At 46.9% G+C, this 17416-nt stretch overlaps 1 protein-coding gene across 6 annotated transcripts in view; it reads left to right on the top strand.

Annotated features, from left to right (window-relative positions):
* Positions 1-17416, top strand: part of GATAD2A (GATA zinc finger domain containing 2A) — an 83596-nt gene that overhangs the window by 36028 nt on the left and 30152 nt on the right. For 3 of the 6 annotated variants that reach the window (XM_063147118.1, XM_063147119.1, XM_063147114.1), the window contains exons 1-4: positions 557-830; positions 7558-7622; positions 8668-8742; positions 15375-15652. In XM_063147118.1, coding sequence (XP_063003188.1) covers positions 15384-15652 — 269 coding nt within the window. In that variant the 5' untranslated portion in view covers positions 557-830; positions 7558-7622; positions 8668-8742; positions 15375-15383. Of the gene's footprint in view, positions 1-556; positions 831-7557; positions 7623-8667; positions 8743-15374; positions 15653-17416 lie in introns of those variants that run through there. The other 3 variants (XM_063147117.1, XM_063147116.1, XM_063147115.1) reach the window with 2 other exon arrangements.

The raw sequence follows: 17416 nt of genomic DNA, 5'->3' as shown, positions 1-17416 counted from the left end.
TTTTCTCTAAGCTAAGTCATGCCCCCAAAAAAACATTTTCACCTCTTAGGGGGGTTGCTCCAGCCCCTTGATCGTCGGGCGGTTCTCCTTTCCCACCTAGATTAAATCCCTAACCTTGGCATCCTCTGGAACTGACCCTGTATCCTTCAGCACCGCCGGCCCCATAACGAGATCCGCATCCCGGCACGTCCCAACTACGCTCATGGCATGTGCAGGGGATCCATTTCCGAACCCAAATCCACTTCTCTTTGTGCGTTGGTGTGCACCTCTTCCGAGAGCGCCAGCGTCCAACGGGGGCTTATCTTCCTTGCAAATCCTGGCTCTTTGAACACGATCCCTTCTGTCTTTCTCTCTCTCTCTCTCTCTCTCTCTCTCTCTCTCTCTCTCTCTCTCTCTCTCTCTCTCTAGTCCTAAGGTCATTTTGTGAGTCCTCCGGAAGCATAAACCAGCTTAGAGGGCCAAGCGCCGTCCGTGTTTATTGGCTCCCTTATAGGAGGAACCTTCTTCCCGGACTCTGTCTTCCTGACTTTTTTCGGAACGCCCACTGGAAACCGCTTCCAGTCGTCGATGTGACACTTGAACGCATAGGTAACCCCACTCCGTGGTGGGGTCTCTCCCTCTCTCTCTCCTTTTCTTTCTTTCTCTCCCCCTCGGTCGAGAATCGGTGGAATGATGAACCCTTTTCTCTTTGGCAGCTAATCTTCCCAAAGGCGGTCGTACACGGCGCTTTGCGTGAGAAGTTGACTCTGGAGTTCGCCAAGCTTCCGTGCCGGGAAGAGGAGGAGGGGAAGCTAACGAACCAGGGCAGGGCCCCAGCCTCCTCTCAGCTGGTAATTTCCTTTTCGTAAACCGCATGCGGGTCCGAGCGCCGAAACCATTTAAAAAAAAAAAAAACAGAATTGTTGAAGATTTCCGACACATGCTCCAGATTCTTTCCGGGTCCCGGTGTGTTCCCCACCCCCACTTCCAAGCAGTGACTTCGGTTTCACGCTCTCCATTTTCAGGGCACGCGGGGAAAGGAGTGTGGGTTTTCCGACTCTGGCTTGAAAGTCCTATGCGCCCCCCCGTCTGTGGGCTAGCGCACGCGCACCCACGACCCGAACCTTGTGCCTAGAGAAGCGGAATTTGGATTAATTTCGTAGGGAGAGTGGGGCAGAGCGTGTTAATAAAATAATCCGTGACCTGCATAATTCCCCCCCCTCCCCTGCCGGTTTACAGAAGTCTGCTTGCCGTGCATCATTCTTCCTTGGCTTTTCCTCTGTGTGTGTGTGTCGGTGTGTCGCAGGCGAGGCTCTGCCACGGTGCTTTAAGTCCTGAAAACTCGGCCCCACCCCAAAGTTTCTGAGATCTTGGCGTTCATTTTGTCCTCTGTGTGTGGTTTATTTATTTATTTTTAAAAGCCTCCCCATGGTGCCTTTAGGAACAGGAATCTCCGCCACCGCCGCCTTTCTTGTTAAAATGAAACTGGAGACTCACCGGATGCTAAATTCAATTTCTCTCACACAGCTGCAAGAAACCTGGGCCCGTTTCGAAGCGACCGCTTCGCCTGGCTAATTAGCAAATGTGTGTGTCCCTCCCCGTCCCCCCGTCCCCGTCGTCAGGAATGGCTTGCGCAACACGTGTTTTATACAGAGTTTGGTTATTGTTTCTCCCTTACCATCAACCTCCAGGCGATGCTAGCTGGAGGATAATGGGAATTGTAGTCCAACCCATCTGGAGGTTGGGGCAGGCTGGCCTACTCTCGCTGATGGGACTTCCTGCGTACCAAACATGTGCTCTGCCGCTGAACTGGGGCCCTTTCAGGCGGGCATGAGCATTGCGCATCATTAACTTAGGGAATTCCCTGCCACAAGATGTGTTGAACCAGGAGTGCAGACAGAAGAGGCTAGTATGTGGGGATACTAGCCTCAACGTCTAATGCCCCTCCTCCGCATGCCTACCCCAAGGGAATCTCGTGGAAAGGCAACAAGGGAGAGGGCCTTTCCAGTGGTGGCCCCCAACTGTGGAACGATCTCCCCGATGAGGCCCGCCTGGCACCAGCATTTTTACCTTTTTTGGCACCAGATCAAGACTTTTCTCTTCTAGGCATTTAACAGCATATGCTGAGTTTCTTAACTGACCCCAGAATAGTTGTTTTAAATGGATATTGTCTGTTTTTGTTAGTAATTTTATGGTTTTAAATTTTTCATATTTGTTTTTAATATTCACTGTTTATAACTTTTGTAAACTGCCCAGAGAGCTTTGGCTGTGGGGCGGTATATAAATGTAAATAATAATAATAATAATAATAATAATAATAATAATAATAATAGTTCTGTGCAGCCTGTAGTCGTAGTAATGTCGGGGAAAGCACAATTTGAACATTTCAGTCAGGCAGATCTGTTGGGTATTTGATTATTATTATTATTTTGGGGGACAGACCAGTCACCTCATGTTTTTAAAAGCATGGCCTGATTTGCTTTTAGAGCAGCAATTTTAAGCGGAGAAAGTTATGTCTAACTGCCTCGATGAGTAAACTTTAATATCTTAGATTGCTAGCTTTTATCTTTATTTTTAACTGACCAATGTATTTTACTCTGTTTTTCGTGCTCTGTTTTTATTGCGGTGGCTTCCGCTACACAAACAAGCTATATTTCATTCGAATTTGAAAAATGCCTGTGAAAAATTCTAACTCCACGTAGGGCCTGTTCAGACGACACGCTAAGCCACCGTTAGACGGCTAGCCCTTTCGCAGCAAGTGGCTAGTGAGTGTGTTTAAACCATGGTTATGTAGCCATCATGGTTAGGAATCAAAGTGACCCTGTTCAGATGACATACTAAGCCATGGTGGTTAAGCATTTTGAGCTAAACGTTGTGGCTTAGAGTTTCGCGAGCCATGACTTAGCATGTCGTGTGAACCACACCTAACCATATTTGCGGCATAACCACAGTTTAAGTCTGCTTACTAACCCTTTTTTGCAAAAGGGTTAGTGGTCTAACCATGGTTTAGTGTGTTGTCTGAACAGGGTCATAACTGCTCATTGGGTCTCTGCTGGCGGTGAGTTGACCAGGAAATGAATCTTGGGATTTTGTGGGTGGATGGTGTGATGAAACGTCAACCCCAGTGCAGGGCCGCTGTGTGGAAGGCAAATTCCATGTTGGAGATCATTAGGAAAGGAATCATAAAGCTGCCGATATCATAGTGACTCTATGCAAATCTCTGGCGTAGCCACAAATGGAATACTTGGTACAGTTCTGGCCACTAAAAAGGTGCATTGTAGAATTGGAAAGCGTGCAGAAAAGATTATAAAAGGTCTGGAGCAACTCCCCTTAGAGGAAAAGTTATAACATGAGATACTTTTTAACTTAAAAGAAAGCTGGGTAACAATGGAACATAGAAGTGTATGCAATGGTGTGTAGAAATGGAGAGGAAGGAGGTCTCCCTCACTCATAATGCTGGAATCCGGGGCTGAATGGCAGGAGATTCAGCACGGATAAAAGGAAGTACTTCACGCAGTGCAGAGTTAAACTACGGAACTCTCTACCACAAGATGTAGTGACGGCGACCAATTTGGATGGCTTTAAAAGCAGGTTGGATCGATTCCTGGAGGAGGAAGGCGATCCATGGCTGCTAGCCCTGATGGCTACTTGCCACTCCCAGTATCGGAGGCAGTAAGCCTGCATGCACCAGTTGCTGGAGAACATGGATGGGAGGGTGCTGTTGCAACCATGTTCTGCTTCTGGGCTTCCATTGGGGCATCTGGCTGGCCACGGTGGAAACAATACTTTGATCTGACCCAGCATGGCTCTTCTGACATTGAGCGCCGTGAATATCAAAGCATCCCTCGAGACGATCTTGCAAGGTAGACCTTGCATGGCCCCCACATGGCTAATGGGATGTGGCTGAGCCCCACCCCCAGGGAGAACTGTGTGGATGGGCGGCAGCTTCAGATCATGGCCTTCCTGGTCCAGAGTTGAGCCTCTTCACTGCTGCCCGTACCCTCCCATATCTCCAGTGCTTTCCTTTCATTTGGGGTTTCTTCTGAAGCCACGATCCGCAGGATTTCTAAGGACTCTTCTCCCTTCCTTCAGCCATAAAAACATCAGGAGAGCCATGCTGGATCAGACCGAGGGTCCATCTAGTCCAGCACTCTGTTCACACAGTTGTCGACCAGGGATCAACAAAGCAGGACATGGTGCAACAGCCCCGGCTATTGCGCAGTATAGAAATGTAATAAAATAAATAAATAAATAAATAAATAAAATATTCCTCAGCAACGGGTGCACACAGGCTTACAACCTCAGGTACTGGAGGTAGCACATAGCCATCAGGGCCAGTAGCCCTTGATCGCCTTCTCCTCCTCCAGGAATTCATCCAACCCCCTTTGAAAGCCATCCAAATTGGTGGCCATCACTACATCTTGTGGTGGTGAGTTCCATAATATAGCTCTGCGCTGTGTGAAGAAGCCCTTTCTTTGATCTGTCCTGAAACTCCCATCCATCAGCTTCATGGGATGATCCCGTTGGGTTCTAGGATTTTGAGAGAGGGAGAAAAATGTCTCTTTGTCTACGTTCTCCACACCAATATTGTACACCTCTATCATGTCTCCTCTTAGACTCCTTTTTGTCCAAGCTGAACAATGCCAGCTTTTGTAACCTTTCCCCCTAGGGGAGACGCTCCAGCCATATTCCAAACTTCTCCGTGTACGCATGTGAAAGGTCCCCAGGGCTGCGAAAGACCCTTCTCTCCCAGGAACTGAGTAGAAAATCAGGCTAAACGAATCAACAGTCCGTTGAGCCATTTGGTCCATCCAGTCCCAAGAACTCTGTGCCGCCTTCGCCTTATTACTTATTTCATTTCATTTCTATACTGCCCAATAGCTGAAGTTCTCTGGGCAGTTTCACAACCATTCATAAGATCATAAAACGCAGAAAAATACAGCATCGGCTACGACATGCAAAGTTTAAAACGTTTTAGACCGCTAAAAACAGTTTCAATATAATACTAGACCCACTTAAATGACTGGTGTAAATGCCCCCTACGCCATTAAACACCTGGGAGTAGAGGACGGTCTTTACCTGGTGCTGAAAAGATTACATTGTTGGCACCAGGCAAATCTCAGTGGGGAGCTCCACAATCAGGAAGCCACCACTGAGAAGGCCCTCTTCCTGGTGTCTACTTTCCGAACCTCCGTTGGAGGAGGCTCTCAGAGGAAGTGCTCAGATGTTTATTGTAGTGTCCAGGCAGGTTTGGGAGAGGTGCTCTGACAGGTATTGCAGTCCTGAGCCATGTAAGGCTTTATAAGCTATTATTATTATCTTTATTTGTATCCTGCCTTGTACCCAATGCTGGGTACAAAATTCAAACACACCGTTAAAAGCTATAAATAGAAATATACAAAAGCTAAAAATATAATTAAACAGGTTTTTAATATTAAAACATTTACAATATTTAAAATACATAACAAATTTTAAAAGTCCCAAGCATAGACGGAGGTCCAGGTTATTCACCGAAGGCCTGCTGGATAAAAAAGTTTTTGCCTGCCTCTGTGAGCACATCAAGGAGGGTGCCAGTCTAGCTTCCCTGGGAAGGGAGTTCCAGAGCACTGGAGCAGCCACCGAGAAGGCCCTCTCCCGCGTCCCCAGCAGGCATGCCTGTAATTGTGGTGAGACTGAGAGAAAGGCTAAAACCAGCAACTTGAATTGGTCTTGGAAACATACAATGCAAGCGGGTCGAGATTGGTCTTACGTGCTCAGACCTTCTGGTCCCAGTTATTAATTCTGATTCTTCGCACGCACACACAGCTTCAAGAAGGTTGAAATGCCTCCCCAAAAGCTCAGTTACTGACAGTTAAGAGCTTTTGTCTTGGGCCCCGCCCACTGCTGGGCTGCCCCCCCCCCTTCCCGAGAGTTTCTCTAAAATAGGATTCAACCCTTGGGCTGAAAAACTGGACCGGATTCCTCTGTTTATGAGCGGCAATCCATGGCATAGGATCTTCTTTTCGCTAGACTCCATGATAGAAAACCTGGTTTGTATGCCGAAGATCCCAGCAATGCCAGATTTAGGAACAAGCCAAATAAGCCGTGGCTTAGGGACTCCTATTATGAGGGGCTTCTAAATATATTGGAGATAACTAAGATGCATTATAATTGGGAACACTTTTGGCTTAAATATGTTGAAAAGTCTGGTGTGACTTAACAGCAGATTTGCTTTAAATAGAGAAAAGCGTGGCAATGCAGCATTTTGTGTTGGAGGCAATAAGCGCGGATTAGAGCCAATTTAAAAGAGGATCAAATCAACTAACTTTATGACTTCTTTTATGCACATCTTCAGAGAAGGCTATCTAGCACTGTTTAGCGACAAGCACCGTCTAACTTTATTTATTTATTTGTTTATTGCATTTCTATACCGCCCAATAGCCAAAGCTCTCTGGGCAGTTCACAAAAATTCAAACTGTCAAGTACAAAACAAACAACAGTATAAAAACGCAATATAAAAGCACAACCAGGATAAACCTGAGATTTACACAGATTTAAAATTCAGATTTAAAACAGCGAAGTTAAAAGACTTAAGATGATAAACGGTTAAAATACTCGGAAAATAAAAAAGTCTCCACCTGGTGTGCCAGGCGAACCTCTCTGGGGAGCTAATTCCACAGCCGGGGTGCCACAGCAGAGAAGGCCCTGCTCCTGGTAGCCACCTGCCTCACTTCCTTTAAACTGTTAAAATACTGAGAGAATAAAAAGGTCTTCACCCGAAAGAATATAGTGCAGGTGCCAGGCGAACCTCTCTGGGGAGCTCATTCCACAGCCGGGGTGCCACAGCAGAGAAGGCCCTGCTCCTGCTAGCCACCTGCCTCACTTCCTTTGGCAGGGGGCTTACGAGGAAGGATCCCTGAGGATGATCTTAGGATCTGGGCAGGTACAAATGGGAAGAGATTTATTTATTTAAAGCATTTCTTGGCCGCCTTTCAAGGTAGAAGACCTCCCAAGTTGTCTTACAGCAATAAACGTTCGGTGGTACCCTTTCATTACCCTTCCTATTATAATGTGAAACGCTTTTTTCTTTCTTTTTGTGGTATGGGTCCTTTGAATTTTGATATGGCGTAGGCCCTCGGTATGTCTAAATCCGGCCCCGGGTCCCAGATTCAAATCCTTAGCACTCACACACACACACACACACACCCAGTTCTGAACTTCTCAAATAGCAGGACTGGGAAGGACCTCTTAGGAGGCTGCTTCATAGATGCCAAACGATACAGGGCTGGATAGGAATCGAGGCGCGCTTCGTAACTTCCCGTATGGAGCTGGCTGCAGTTTTGTCAAAGCAGCTAGCCACGTGGCCCTGCTGTGACATTTTGGGGAAACATAACGCCTCAAGGTCCCTCTGCTACATATATGCTTCTTTGCATCGCTGCCTTTGACGCTTTGGCAACATATGTCAAAAACACTGGGTTTGAACTAGGCAAACGCTGGGTTTCAGCTGGGAAGGGGCGTTTTAAAAAGCTTCAGCCATCTAAGCTGGGTGGTGGTGGTTAGCATTTGTCACCTTGCTTATCCCGCCTTTTTTCCCTCCAGCAAGATCAGGGCGGTGTACGTGGTTCCTCCTGCTCGCCACTTCATCTTCACAACAACCCTGTGAGGTAGGTTAGGCTGAGAGTCCGCGACTGGCCCAAAGTCACCCAGTGAGCTTCCATGGCTGAGTAGGGATTTGAACCCCGGTCTGCTGAAACCCCAGTCCAACACCACACAGTGGCCAACCAGCTGTCGGCCAAGGGCCAACAAAGCAGGACATGGCGCAACAGCACCCTCCCACCCATGTTCCCCAGCAACTGATGCACACAGGCTTACTGCCTCAAATACTGGAGATAGCACACAACTATCAGGGCAAGTAGCCATTGAGTAGGGTGACCCTATGAAAAGGAGGACAGGGCTCCTGTATCTTTAAGAGTTGTATCGAAAAGGAAATTTCTGCAGGTGTCATTTGTATATATGGGGAACCTGGTGAAATCGCAGCTTTTAAAACTCAGCTAAAAAAAATTATTTTTCCTAAAGCTTTTAAAACTTGATTTTGCTCTGACTTTTATACTGTTAGTTTTACTCTACCCTGTGCCTGTTGTTTTATTATGATTTTATTAGAATGTAAGCCTATGCGGCAGGGTTTTGCTATTTTATTGTTTTACTCTGTACAGCACCATGTACATTGATGGCGCTATATAAATAAATAATAATAATAAATTCCCTCTTCATCACACCAGTTAAAGCTGCCCGCTTTTAAATCTGGTCACTCTAGTATAGCTCCTGCAGCTTTAACTGTTGTGCTGGAGAGGGAATTTCACCAGGTTCTCCGTATATACAAAGGACACCTGCTGAAATCCCCTTTTCTATGCAACGGTTAAAGATACAGAAGCCCGGTCCTCCTTTTCATAGGGTCACCCTACCATTGATAGCCTTTGCTATCAATAATAGATAATAGTAATCTATAATAAAGTTAAAAATGAATAATCGTCTCTGTGGTAGCGGAGAACCAAATTCTCTGATTCATTGCAAAGTTGGAAGTTTCAACGGGCACCAACTTCACAACTGGTTTTGCATAATCTCCGTGGCCGCCCACCAGCGCGTGGGTTCCAGCGTGTTGCGAATTCCCCTGTGTAAAGTACGGCACCTCTTTTTCTTGGCTTCCTCTAGGTTCCGGTCGTTGGATCACTTCTGCCTGGAAAGCTGAGCTGACCTTTCCTCAGAACCCATGAACGTCTGCGACAGGTAGGAGCACGCTCCGTTTGGGGGTGTTGGTTTAAAAGGATCTTGTTTGGGGTGTGTGGGTGAAGTGGAGTGGGGGGAGCTCTCTGCATAAGCTCAGAAACACTCCCCACCTGACCTTCAAGTGCAGGTCTTCAGTAGGTGTAAAGTGCAGCCCTAATCTCCGTAATAAAAAGCGGAAACCTGCTCAATGGAGAAGCAGGCAGAAATCCAACAGGTGAAGTGGTATTCTGGTTTCAGAGGCGTAGTGGAAGTGCGTAGGGCTGCACCTGTTGGGGTTTTGCCTGCCAGGTGTGGCTCCTCTCCCTGAAGAAAAGGACCATGTCTGCTGGGGGTGTGAAGAAAGCTCTGGTTCAAAATATTTAAGGTTGTGCCCAAGCACTGGGATTTAGTTGGGAGCTTTGCCATTAGAGACATAATTTATTTTTAAGTGGGGAGAAACTGATTCTGATCCTTCATAGGAGTCCTGTTGTGTGGGGCCGGGAGCTGGTGCGAAATCTCCCCTCTGTAGTCTGGTTCTTACTTTAGGGATTTTTCCATGCACGCAAGAGCACCCCCTAGTTTTATTTTTAAGACCCCCCCCCAAAAAGCCACATGTATTCAAAAGTCCACCCCCACCCCATGCATTTTACCCTCTTGAAATTAAATACTTTTCATTGACTATAGATTTTAAAAACTAAGCAAAACAACAAAAAAGTAATAAATTAAAAACTTTTGGGGGGTGGGTACCAGAATCCCTAGCCCCCCCTTTTTTGCAAACAAGGCAGATTTTCACATAAGGCACCCAGTCCCCCAAATTTGGGGTGCCACCCCCCCAACGCACACACAGCTACCTTTAGCTCAGCCTGGTTGATGTGACTTGACAGTGAGAGGGAGCCTGGCACAGAAGGGGTTAAGGTCTGCCATTTTGTTATGTAACACCCTTAATGGACATATCAGTGAATGAGATGAAGATGGCAGGGATTAACCCTTTGTAGCCTGCAGTCCAGGCCCGTGCAGCCAGGCCTGCTAAATTTCCTTTTTCTTTTTTTTAAGAGTTGGCTTTTTTTAAGAGTTGGCTTTCCTTCCTTTTTTTAATGTCCAAAATACAACTTACATTCCCCCCTTCTTCAAAGACAACACACCTATTATTATCTCCACATTATTATTATTATTATTATTATTATTATTATTATTATTAAGAATAATTAATATTCTCAGGATAATCGCATGGAATTTTAAAAGAAATATATATATATATATATATATATATATGTAATGGCAATATCTGATTTTTGTATATGAACAAAAATAATATTGCAACGGGGACTGAGAGTTTTTAAGGCAGCCATTTCATAAGGTAGAGAGAATTTTTTAAAAAAATAAATAAATAGAAGGCTAAGAAAAAAATAATGCGTTTAAGAAAGTAAAGATGCTAAAATAGGGTGAACTTATGAAAAGGAGGACAGGGCTCCTGAATCTTAAACAGTTGCATTGAAAAGGGAATGTCAGCAGGTGTCATTTGTATATATGGGGAATCTGCTAAAATTTCCTCTTCATCACAACAGTTCAATCTGCAGGAGCCCTGCCCTCTTTTAAATCTGGTCACTCTAGTATAGCTCCTGCAGCTTGAACTGTTGTGATGAAGAGGAAATTTCACGTGGTTCTCTATATATACAAATGACACCTGCTGAAATTCCCTTTTCTATGCAACTGTTAAAAGATACGGGAGCCCTATCCTCCTTTCCATAGGGTCACCCTAGCTAAAAGAAATTCTTCCTCTTTTTTTGGAGGGGGGACTATTACCTCTACAGGATGTCAACATTTATTTATTCTATTCAGTGCATATCCCGCCTATATACAAAATACCCTAGGCGGCATACAAAGTTAAAAACAGTTTAAACACGAAAAAATGATCCTTAAAACAATACCCTAGGCAGCCTAAAAAAAAATGTTAAAAACAATTTTAAGAAGATAAAACCATCAATAAAACAAGGCAGCATAAAATCGAACTCTAATGGCCAGCAATAAGATTCTAAAAAGGGAAGGCGAGCCAGAAAAAAATGGAGTTTTAATGCCTGCTTAAAGACATTAAAAGAAGTTATAACAAGCACAGGCGCGTGACTTATTTTATAAGGATTAAGTAAATTTAGGATTTTTTCTGGGACACGGGTACATAAGAGGTCACGAGAGAAGGTCTTAGTTTACGGACTCCTGATTTTGGTGATTTGTAAATGAAGACATGCGTCCAGTTTTACTTCCTTGCACACTAATGTTTCCTTGGTGTGTGGTGACGGGGTGATGGTGGTTGGTGTGTATGTGTGAGTGTTCGTTGGTGTATGTTTTATTTTAGTTTTTGCCTGTCCAGCCTTCTTCTCTTCCTAGAGACATATTTTGTTAAGAGCGTAGACTTTCATTTACATTAGATCTCATAGCTGTTGGAAATAAGCTTTTTGCCTTTCCTAATATGCCAGCTTTCTGCTCTTAGTAGATAACTTCCTTAAGAAGCCGTTGACTTATTATCTGCATTTGGATTTGGGGTTTGTTGTTGTTGTATTTTAGGAACAGAAGAAGGGCCCTGCTGGTGCAACAGCACCCTCCCGTCCATGTTCCCCAGCACCTGGTGAGCACAGGCTTGCTGCCATGGATACTGGAGGTAGCACATAGCCATCAGGGCTAGTAGCCATGCATAGCCGTCTCCTCCTCCAAGAATGTATCCAACCCCCTTTGAAAGCCATCCAAATGGGTGGCCATCGCTCCATCTTGTGGTAGTGAGTTCCATAGTTTGCGCTGTGTGAAGAAGTCCTTCCTTTGACCTGTAATGAATCTCCCACCCATCAGCTTTATGGGATAAGGACCCCGTTGGGTTGTAGTATTTTGAGAGAAAGCATTTCTGGAGCTCTCCCCCTTGAGAGAAATTTGACTGGTACCTTTTTCGGAGCCTGGCATAAAGTTAAGACATCTTTGGGGTGTGGGGTTCCATTATCTCAGCACCTGGTTGAAGATGGCTGTTCTGCCTTCAGATACTTTGGGGCTTTGAATTTTTATTTTTACCGCTTTTAAATTTATTTTAACGAGTTATATTTTATCGTTTATGGTTGTAAACCTCTCTATGATCAAGCGATGGAAGGCAAGTCCATAAACCCAAAGAAATAAGTAAGTGCCTCCCGGCTGCTGTTTGAACCCTCTGGACAAGCGCTGTGATCCCAGCTGAGGAAATCTGAAAGCTGCTGCAATCTCATATCGGTCGCGTTGTGCTCCTGTGCGCTGGCTCTTACTATGGTTTTTGGCATGTGTGTTTGCGTTTTAAGGGTTGCCTTTTGCGGACTGCTCTTTAAAAGCGGGGTTCTAATCCGTTGGAAGTTTCGTTTGCTCTTGTGGGAAAGCATATTCTGTAGCAGTCTTCCAGAGGTCTTGGACTACAACCCCCATCACCCCCTGCCATAGCTGGGGATGATGGAGGTTGCAGCCCAAGCCCTCTGGAGGGCGCCGTGTTGGGGGAAGTATCCCCAAACTGCTCTAACCAGACTGTTGCTTTATGCCCGGTCCATGTAACCTAGTGTTGCATGCACTGACTGGCAGCCTTTTCCCTGGAGATGCCGCAACTCGAACCCAGAACTTCCTTCATTTAAAGCCCAAGAGCCGCTGCAACTCTGAGGAAGCGATACTAATGAGCTGATTTCATATATAATCTGAAAACGCTTTATGCTTCCCAACTCTCTGACTTCACTTGCTTTTTACTTGCTTGCAGAATCCTTGACTAAAACTGAATTGATTTCTGTCCCTAACACCTTCTGACGCCATTGCGGAGTCCATCCTGGCCCTGTTCAGACAACACGCTAAACCAAGCTAAACAATTATGTCTTAGCATATCCTGTGAATCATTCCTAACCATGGTGGCTCCATAACCACAGTTTAAACGGTTAGCGGCCTAACCATGGTTTAGTGTGTTGTCTGAACCGGCCCCCAGGAAACATTTGGTCTGTGCCTGATTTCCCCCCACCCTCCGTGTCTTCAATCTGGAACTCACTTCTACTTTTCTCCAAGCCCTATAAGTTTCCCTACAGTGGCAAAAGAAAGCGATAATTGCCCCACGATTGCCTTCCTCCTTGCCTGTCTTTAAGCAGGAAGTGGTTCTGTCATTATGTAAGGATTCTGTCATCGACCTCCATGTTGAATTATTCCTGGTTTGTCGTCTTTTCTTTATTTGAGGCGGTTGGGTAGACACATTCTGGGGCTGCGAAAGCAAGCTGTCTTTGGGAGGGTGTTTTTTCCACATCGCCTCGAAAAGGCCAGGAAATAGTAAAATTTTGACTCGCCTATGGCGAGTTGAGAATTGCTCCCAGGTAACTAGGTGGAGAAGCTTTGCAAATATTCTGAGTCTCTCTCTCATAGCCCACATGAGACGTCTGATTCCCCGTGAGATGGGTAAAGTTTGCCTCGAGATGACCAGGTTATGAGCGACACTTATTTCCACCTGTCTGATGTTCTGTGGATTTAAATGCGAAGGTTTCGGCGGGATGTAACACTACCAGCGGCGTTTTCTGCCACGCGTCCTGGGAAACCAGGGTGGATGCAATAGCGCAAGGCGCTACAGGACACGCTCCGGTTTGCCCCCTTGTTCGTTGGCCTAGCAGGGCCTGGGCTGCTTGTGCATAGAACTGAATGGAGCTGGAAATGTCTAGTCCAATGGCTGAGCCTGAATCTGGAACAGTTCTCCCACTATCTGGAAACTCTGACATGGTAGCTTGGAGAAAAGGAGGCTGAAGGGAGACACGACAGAGGTGTTCAAAATCATGCCTAATGTGGACCGGGAGACATTTTTCTCCCTCTCTCAAAATACTAGAACCCAACGGGGTCATCCCATGAAGCTGATGGGTGGGAGATTCAGGACAGGTAAAAGTAAGGACTTCTTCACTCAGCACAGAGTTAAACTGTGGAACTCACTGCCACAAGGCGTAGTGATGGCCACCAATTTGGATGGCTTTCAATTTGCAGGACACGGAATAAGGGGCTCAAGTGACAGGAAGCCAGATTCTGGCTGGACATCAGGAAAAACTTCCTGACTGTTAGAGCAGTACAACAAAACAGGAAAAACACCTCGACTGTTAGAGCAGTATGACAATGGAAGCAATGACCTAGGGCTCTCCTACACTAGAGGCCTTCATGATGCAGCTGGACAACCACCTGTCAGATATGCCTTAAGGTGGATTCCTGCATTGAGCAGGGGGTTGGACTGGATGGCCTTAGAGACCCCTTCCAACTCTACTATTCTATGATGCTATGATTCTGTTTGCCTGCCTCTCTATTTGCTGCTCTTGCATATTCCGGGGTCTCTCCCCCCCCCCCCCAAATCCTCTGAAGCCCATTTCTCCCTTCTTTAATTTTATTTCTTTAAAATGTTTTTTTGGGGGGGGGGGCGCCGTTCCGGGCAGAAGCCCTCCTCGCAAGGCGGCTCGCAGCCCTAAAGCACCTGAAATACTAGCAGCGATGAAACACTGCAAGCAATAAAAGCAGCAATTAAAACGAGACAACCAGCCGTACAACCACCCCCCACCGCCTTTAGTCGCACAGAGAAAGTTGCGTTCCTTTGGCCAACTCTGCCTTTTTCTTTTTCCCGGACTCCCCCAAGGATCCGGCTGCCTGCCGTGTGCGGCGGTGCCGAGCGCGCTGGCCCTTTAAGAGAGCGGCGGCGGCAGCATCCCCAGGACGTGGTGTGGTGGAATGCCAGCGGCGGCTTGAACAGGCAGATGCCACCCGCCACCCCGCGAGGGTTAACAACACTTAGTTTGTCTGGAACCAGTTCAGACCGGTTTTCTGGAAAGGGCTTTTGTCTCTCCTGCTGAATCCTGGGAAAGGGTCATGTGTAGACCCAGTGATGTCATGGGATCACATACTGACTCAGCTCTTTTCCTAACACCCCCCACCCCCTACACACACACACACACCCATCAGATGTGTGTATGTGTGTCTTGCAGGTACAGTTGCAGAAGATGGGCTGAAAGCAGCCTACCCCGACACAGTCCCCCCACCCCAAACAAAACTTTTTTAAAAAACATCTCTCTGCCAAATCTCCCTGACGTCCACGTGCTTCCGAAGGAGTTCTGAGCAAGCCGGTCGTAGAAGCAAGCCGGCGGGGAGGATTTCCTCTAGCCCCTCCGCTCATTAATCGATCAACTTATTTGCAGTGGCAGCCGAATGCCTGAAATCCGTTTAGCAATAAAGTGTGGGTGTGTGCAGGAAGAAGCCGTGTCTTTCTCTGGGCCTTCGTATTAGGAAGGCCTGCCTGCGCCGTCAAACACGGGGGCAGCGTGTGTGTGTGTGATATGACAACAGGCGCTTAAAATGTTTCAGCCCCGAGAAGCGGGTGCGTCCGTACCTTAGTAAGGAAACTCCAGCCTAGCACGACGCTAGTCGCTTTGGGGGGACTTCCTAAGGCGGGGTGATTCATCCCGAAAGTTTTTTTGGCTTTGGAGGGCTCGGTTCCCCACCGTGGGGGCGATTGTCGAGATAGCCCCGAGCACGCTGGTTCGTCCAGAGCCTTGTTTTCCAGGGACTTTTTCCTTTAAAAGAAATGTGTTAGGAAAGGATCGCCCTGCGATGCGTGATGCCTGGTTGGCTTACCCCTTCCTCTCTTCCTCGTCTTCCTTTCCCAGGGCACCATAATGACGGAGGAAGCTTGCAGGACGAGGAGTCAGAAGCGAGCGCTGGAACGGGAGAGCACCCAGAACGACGTGGACTGCAAAAAGATGAAGCTGGAGAAAGGGCTCTTGGGAGCCCCCGAGGCCAACGCCGACGGGGGAGACTTTAAGATAAAGGCTGACCCCGGATCCGCGAGAGTGCAGGGGTTGTTAAAAGGCGGGGAGATGAAAGCCACGATCAAAGTGGAGGTGCAGACGGGGGACGAGCCGGTGGACATGAGCACCTCGAAAAGGTAGGTTGCGCCTCACTTTGACGGCAATCCAGGACGACGGGCGCCCGTCCGGATTTTGGGTAGCGCCGGTTTCGCAGGAAGCTGTTATTTGCGTCGTGCGTCAGCGGAACTCCCTGCCACATGAAGCGTTGCCGACTGTTAAGACAGCTTTAATAATGGATTGGGCATCAGAACTTAACATAGGGAGAGCCTTGCTGGATCAGACCGAGGGCCCCAAAAGTCAGGCATCCAGTTTCCATCCGGGAAACTCCCCGAAGCTGGGGGGAAACGTGATACCTTTGTGCTGCCTGGTCTTTAGCAGCGTAGCCCTCCTGAAGGGGCCAACGAGATCATATTATGCCAGTACTTTTCCAGCTGCAATGGCTGCCATTCAAAGCCCAAAAAGGCTTGGGGCCAGGTTATCGGAAGGATCATCTCCTCCTGTGTGTACCTGCCCAGACCCTAACATCACCTTCAGGGTTCCTTCTCCGGGAGCCCCTGCCCAAGGAAGTGAGGTGGGTGGCTCCCAGAAGCAGGGCCTTCTTTGCTGTGGCACCCCGGCTGTGGAACAAGCTCCCCAGAGAGGTTCGCCTGGCACCTACATTGTGCTCCTTTCAGCACCAGGCAAAGACTGTTTTATTCCCCCAGCATTTTACCATCCTCTGCTGTTTTATACTTGTATTTTACATCTCTGCATGGCTGATAGGTTTTATTCAGGTCGTACTTTCACGTTGTAGTTTTAAGCTTTTCTATTTCGCCCTGTTATGCACCCTTGAGGTTTTAGTTTTTGTGAACCACCCAGAGAGCTTCGGCTGTGAGGCAGCATAGAAATAAAATAAATAAATAAATAATAAGAGTAGCTTCCCCCAATAGCTGGCTGGGGGATTCTGGGAGCTGTAGTCTTAACACATCTAGGGGACACCAGGTTGAGGAAGGCTGAAATAGAGGTTCCGTTTCGTTTTGAAGGCTAATACCCACACGTAAAACATACCCTTGATAAATTTTTACTTTATTTATTTATTGTGTAGATTTTCTTCATTTGTACCCTGGTTTCTTAAAAGTTTTTGAAGCTGGGGGTTTCCCGCATGCAAGATTGCAGCTCTTTCCCTTTTTTTAAAAAAAAAGTTTTTTTTATTTTCTACAATACTTAAACATACACCATTACAATTAAAACAAAAACAACATACTACATAACTGTTGAATAACATCGATATCATATCTATATAATGCAGCTCTTTCCCTTGAGAGATGGTTTCCAGGTAGCCCTGATCTCTGTCTGCCTTCACTTTAAAAGTTTCTCAGGCTCTACCCAAAGTCTTGGTGAGGTCATTTGCGGGACCCACGTCCACATCTCCGCCAAGGGGAGACATGATGTGTACAAAACGACACACGGTGGAGAGAATGTGGATAGGGTGACCTCTTTTCTCCTTCTCCCATAATACTAGAGCCCAGTGGGATCATCTCATGAAACTGATGGGTGGGAAAACCACAACAGATCAAAGGGAAGGGCTTCTTCACACAGCGCATAGCTAAATTATGGAACTCACTGCCACAAGATGTAGCGATGGCCACCCATTTGGATGGCCTTAAAAGGCGGTTGGATAAATCCCTGGAGGAGAAGGCCATCCGTGGCTACTAGCCCTAGTGGCTCTGTGCTCCCTCCAGTATCCGAAGCAGTAAATCTGCGTGTGGCAGTTGCTGGGGAACATGGGTGGGAGGGTGCTGTTGCACCGTGTCCTGCTTGTGGGTCCCTGGTTGACAGCTGGTCAGCCCCTGTGTGAACAG

This window comes from Elgaria multicarinata, chromosome 23, assembly GCF_023053635.1.
Source record: "Elgaria multicarinata webbii isolate HBS135686 ecotype San Diego chromosome 23, rElgMul1.1.pri, whole genome shotgun sequence".
Classification (NCBI taxonomy): Eukaryota; Metazoa; Chordata; class Lepidosauria; order Squamata; family Anguidae; genus Elgaria; species Elgaria multicarinata.
This window is presented reverse-complemented; position numbering and strand designations above follow the sequence as displayed.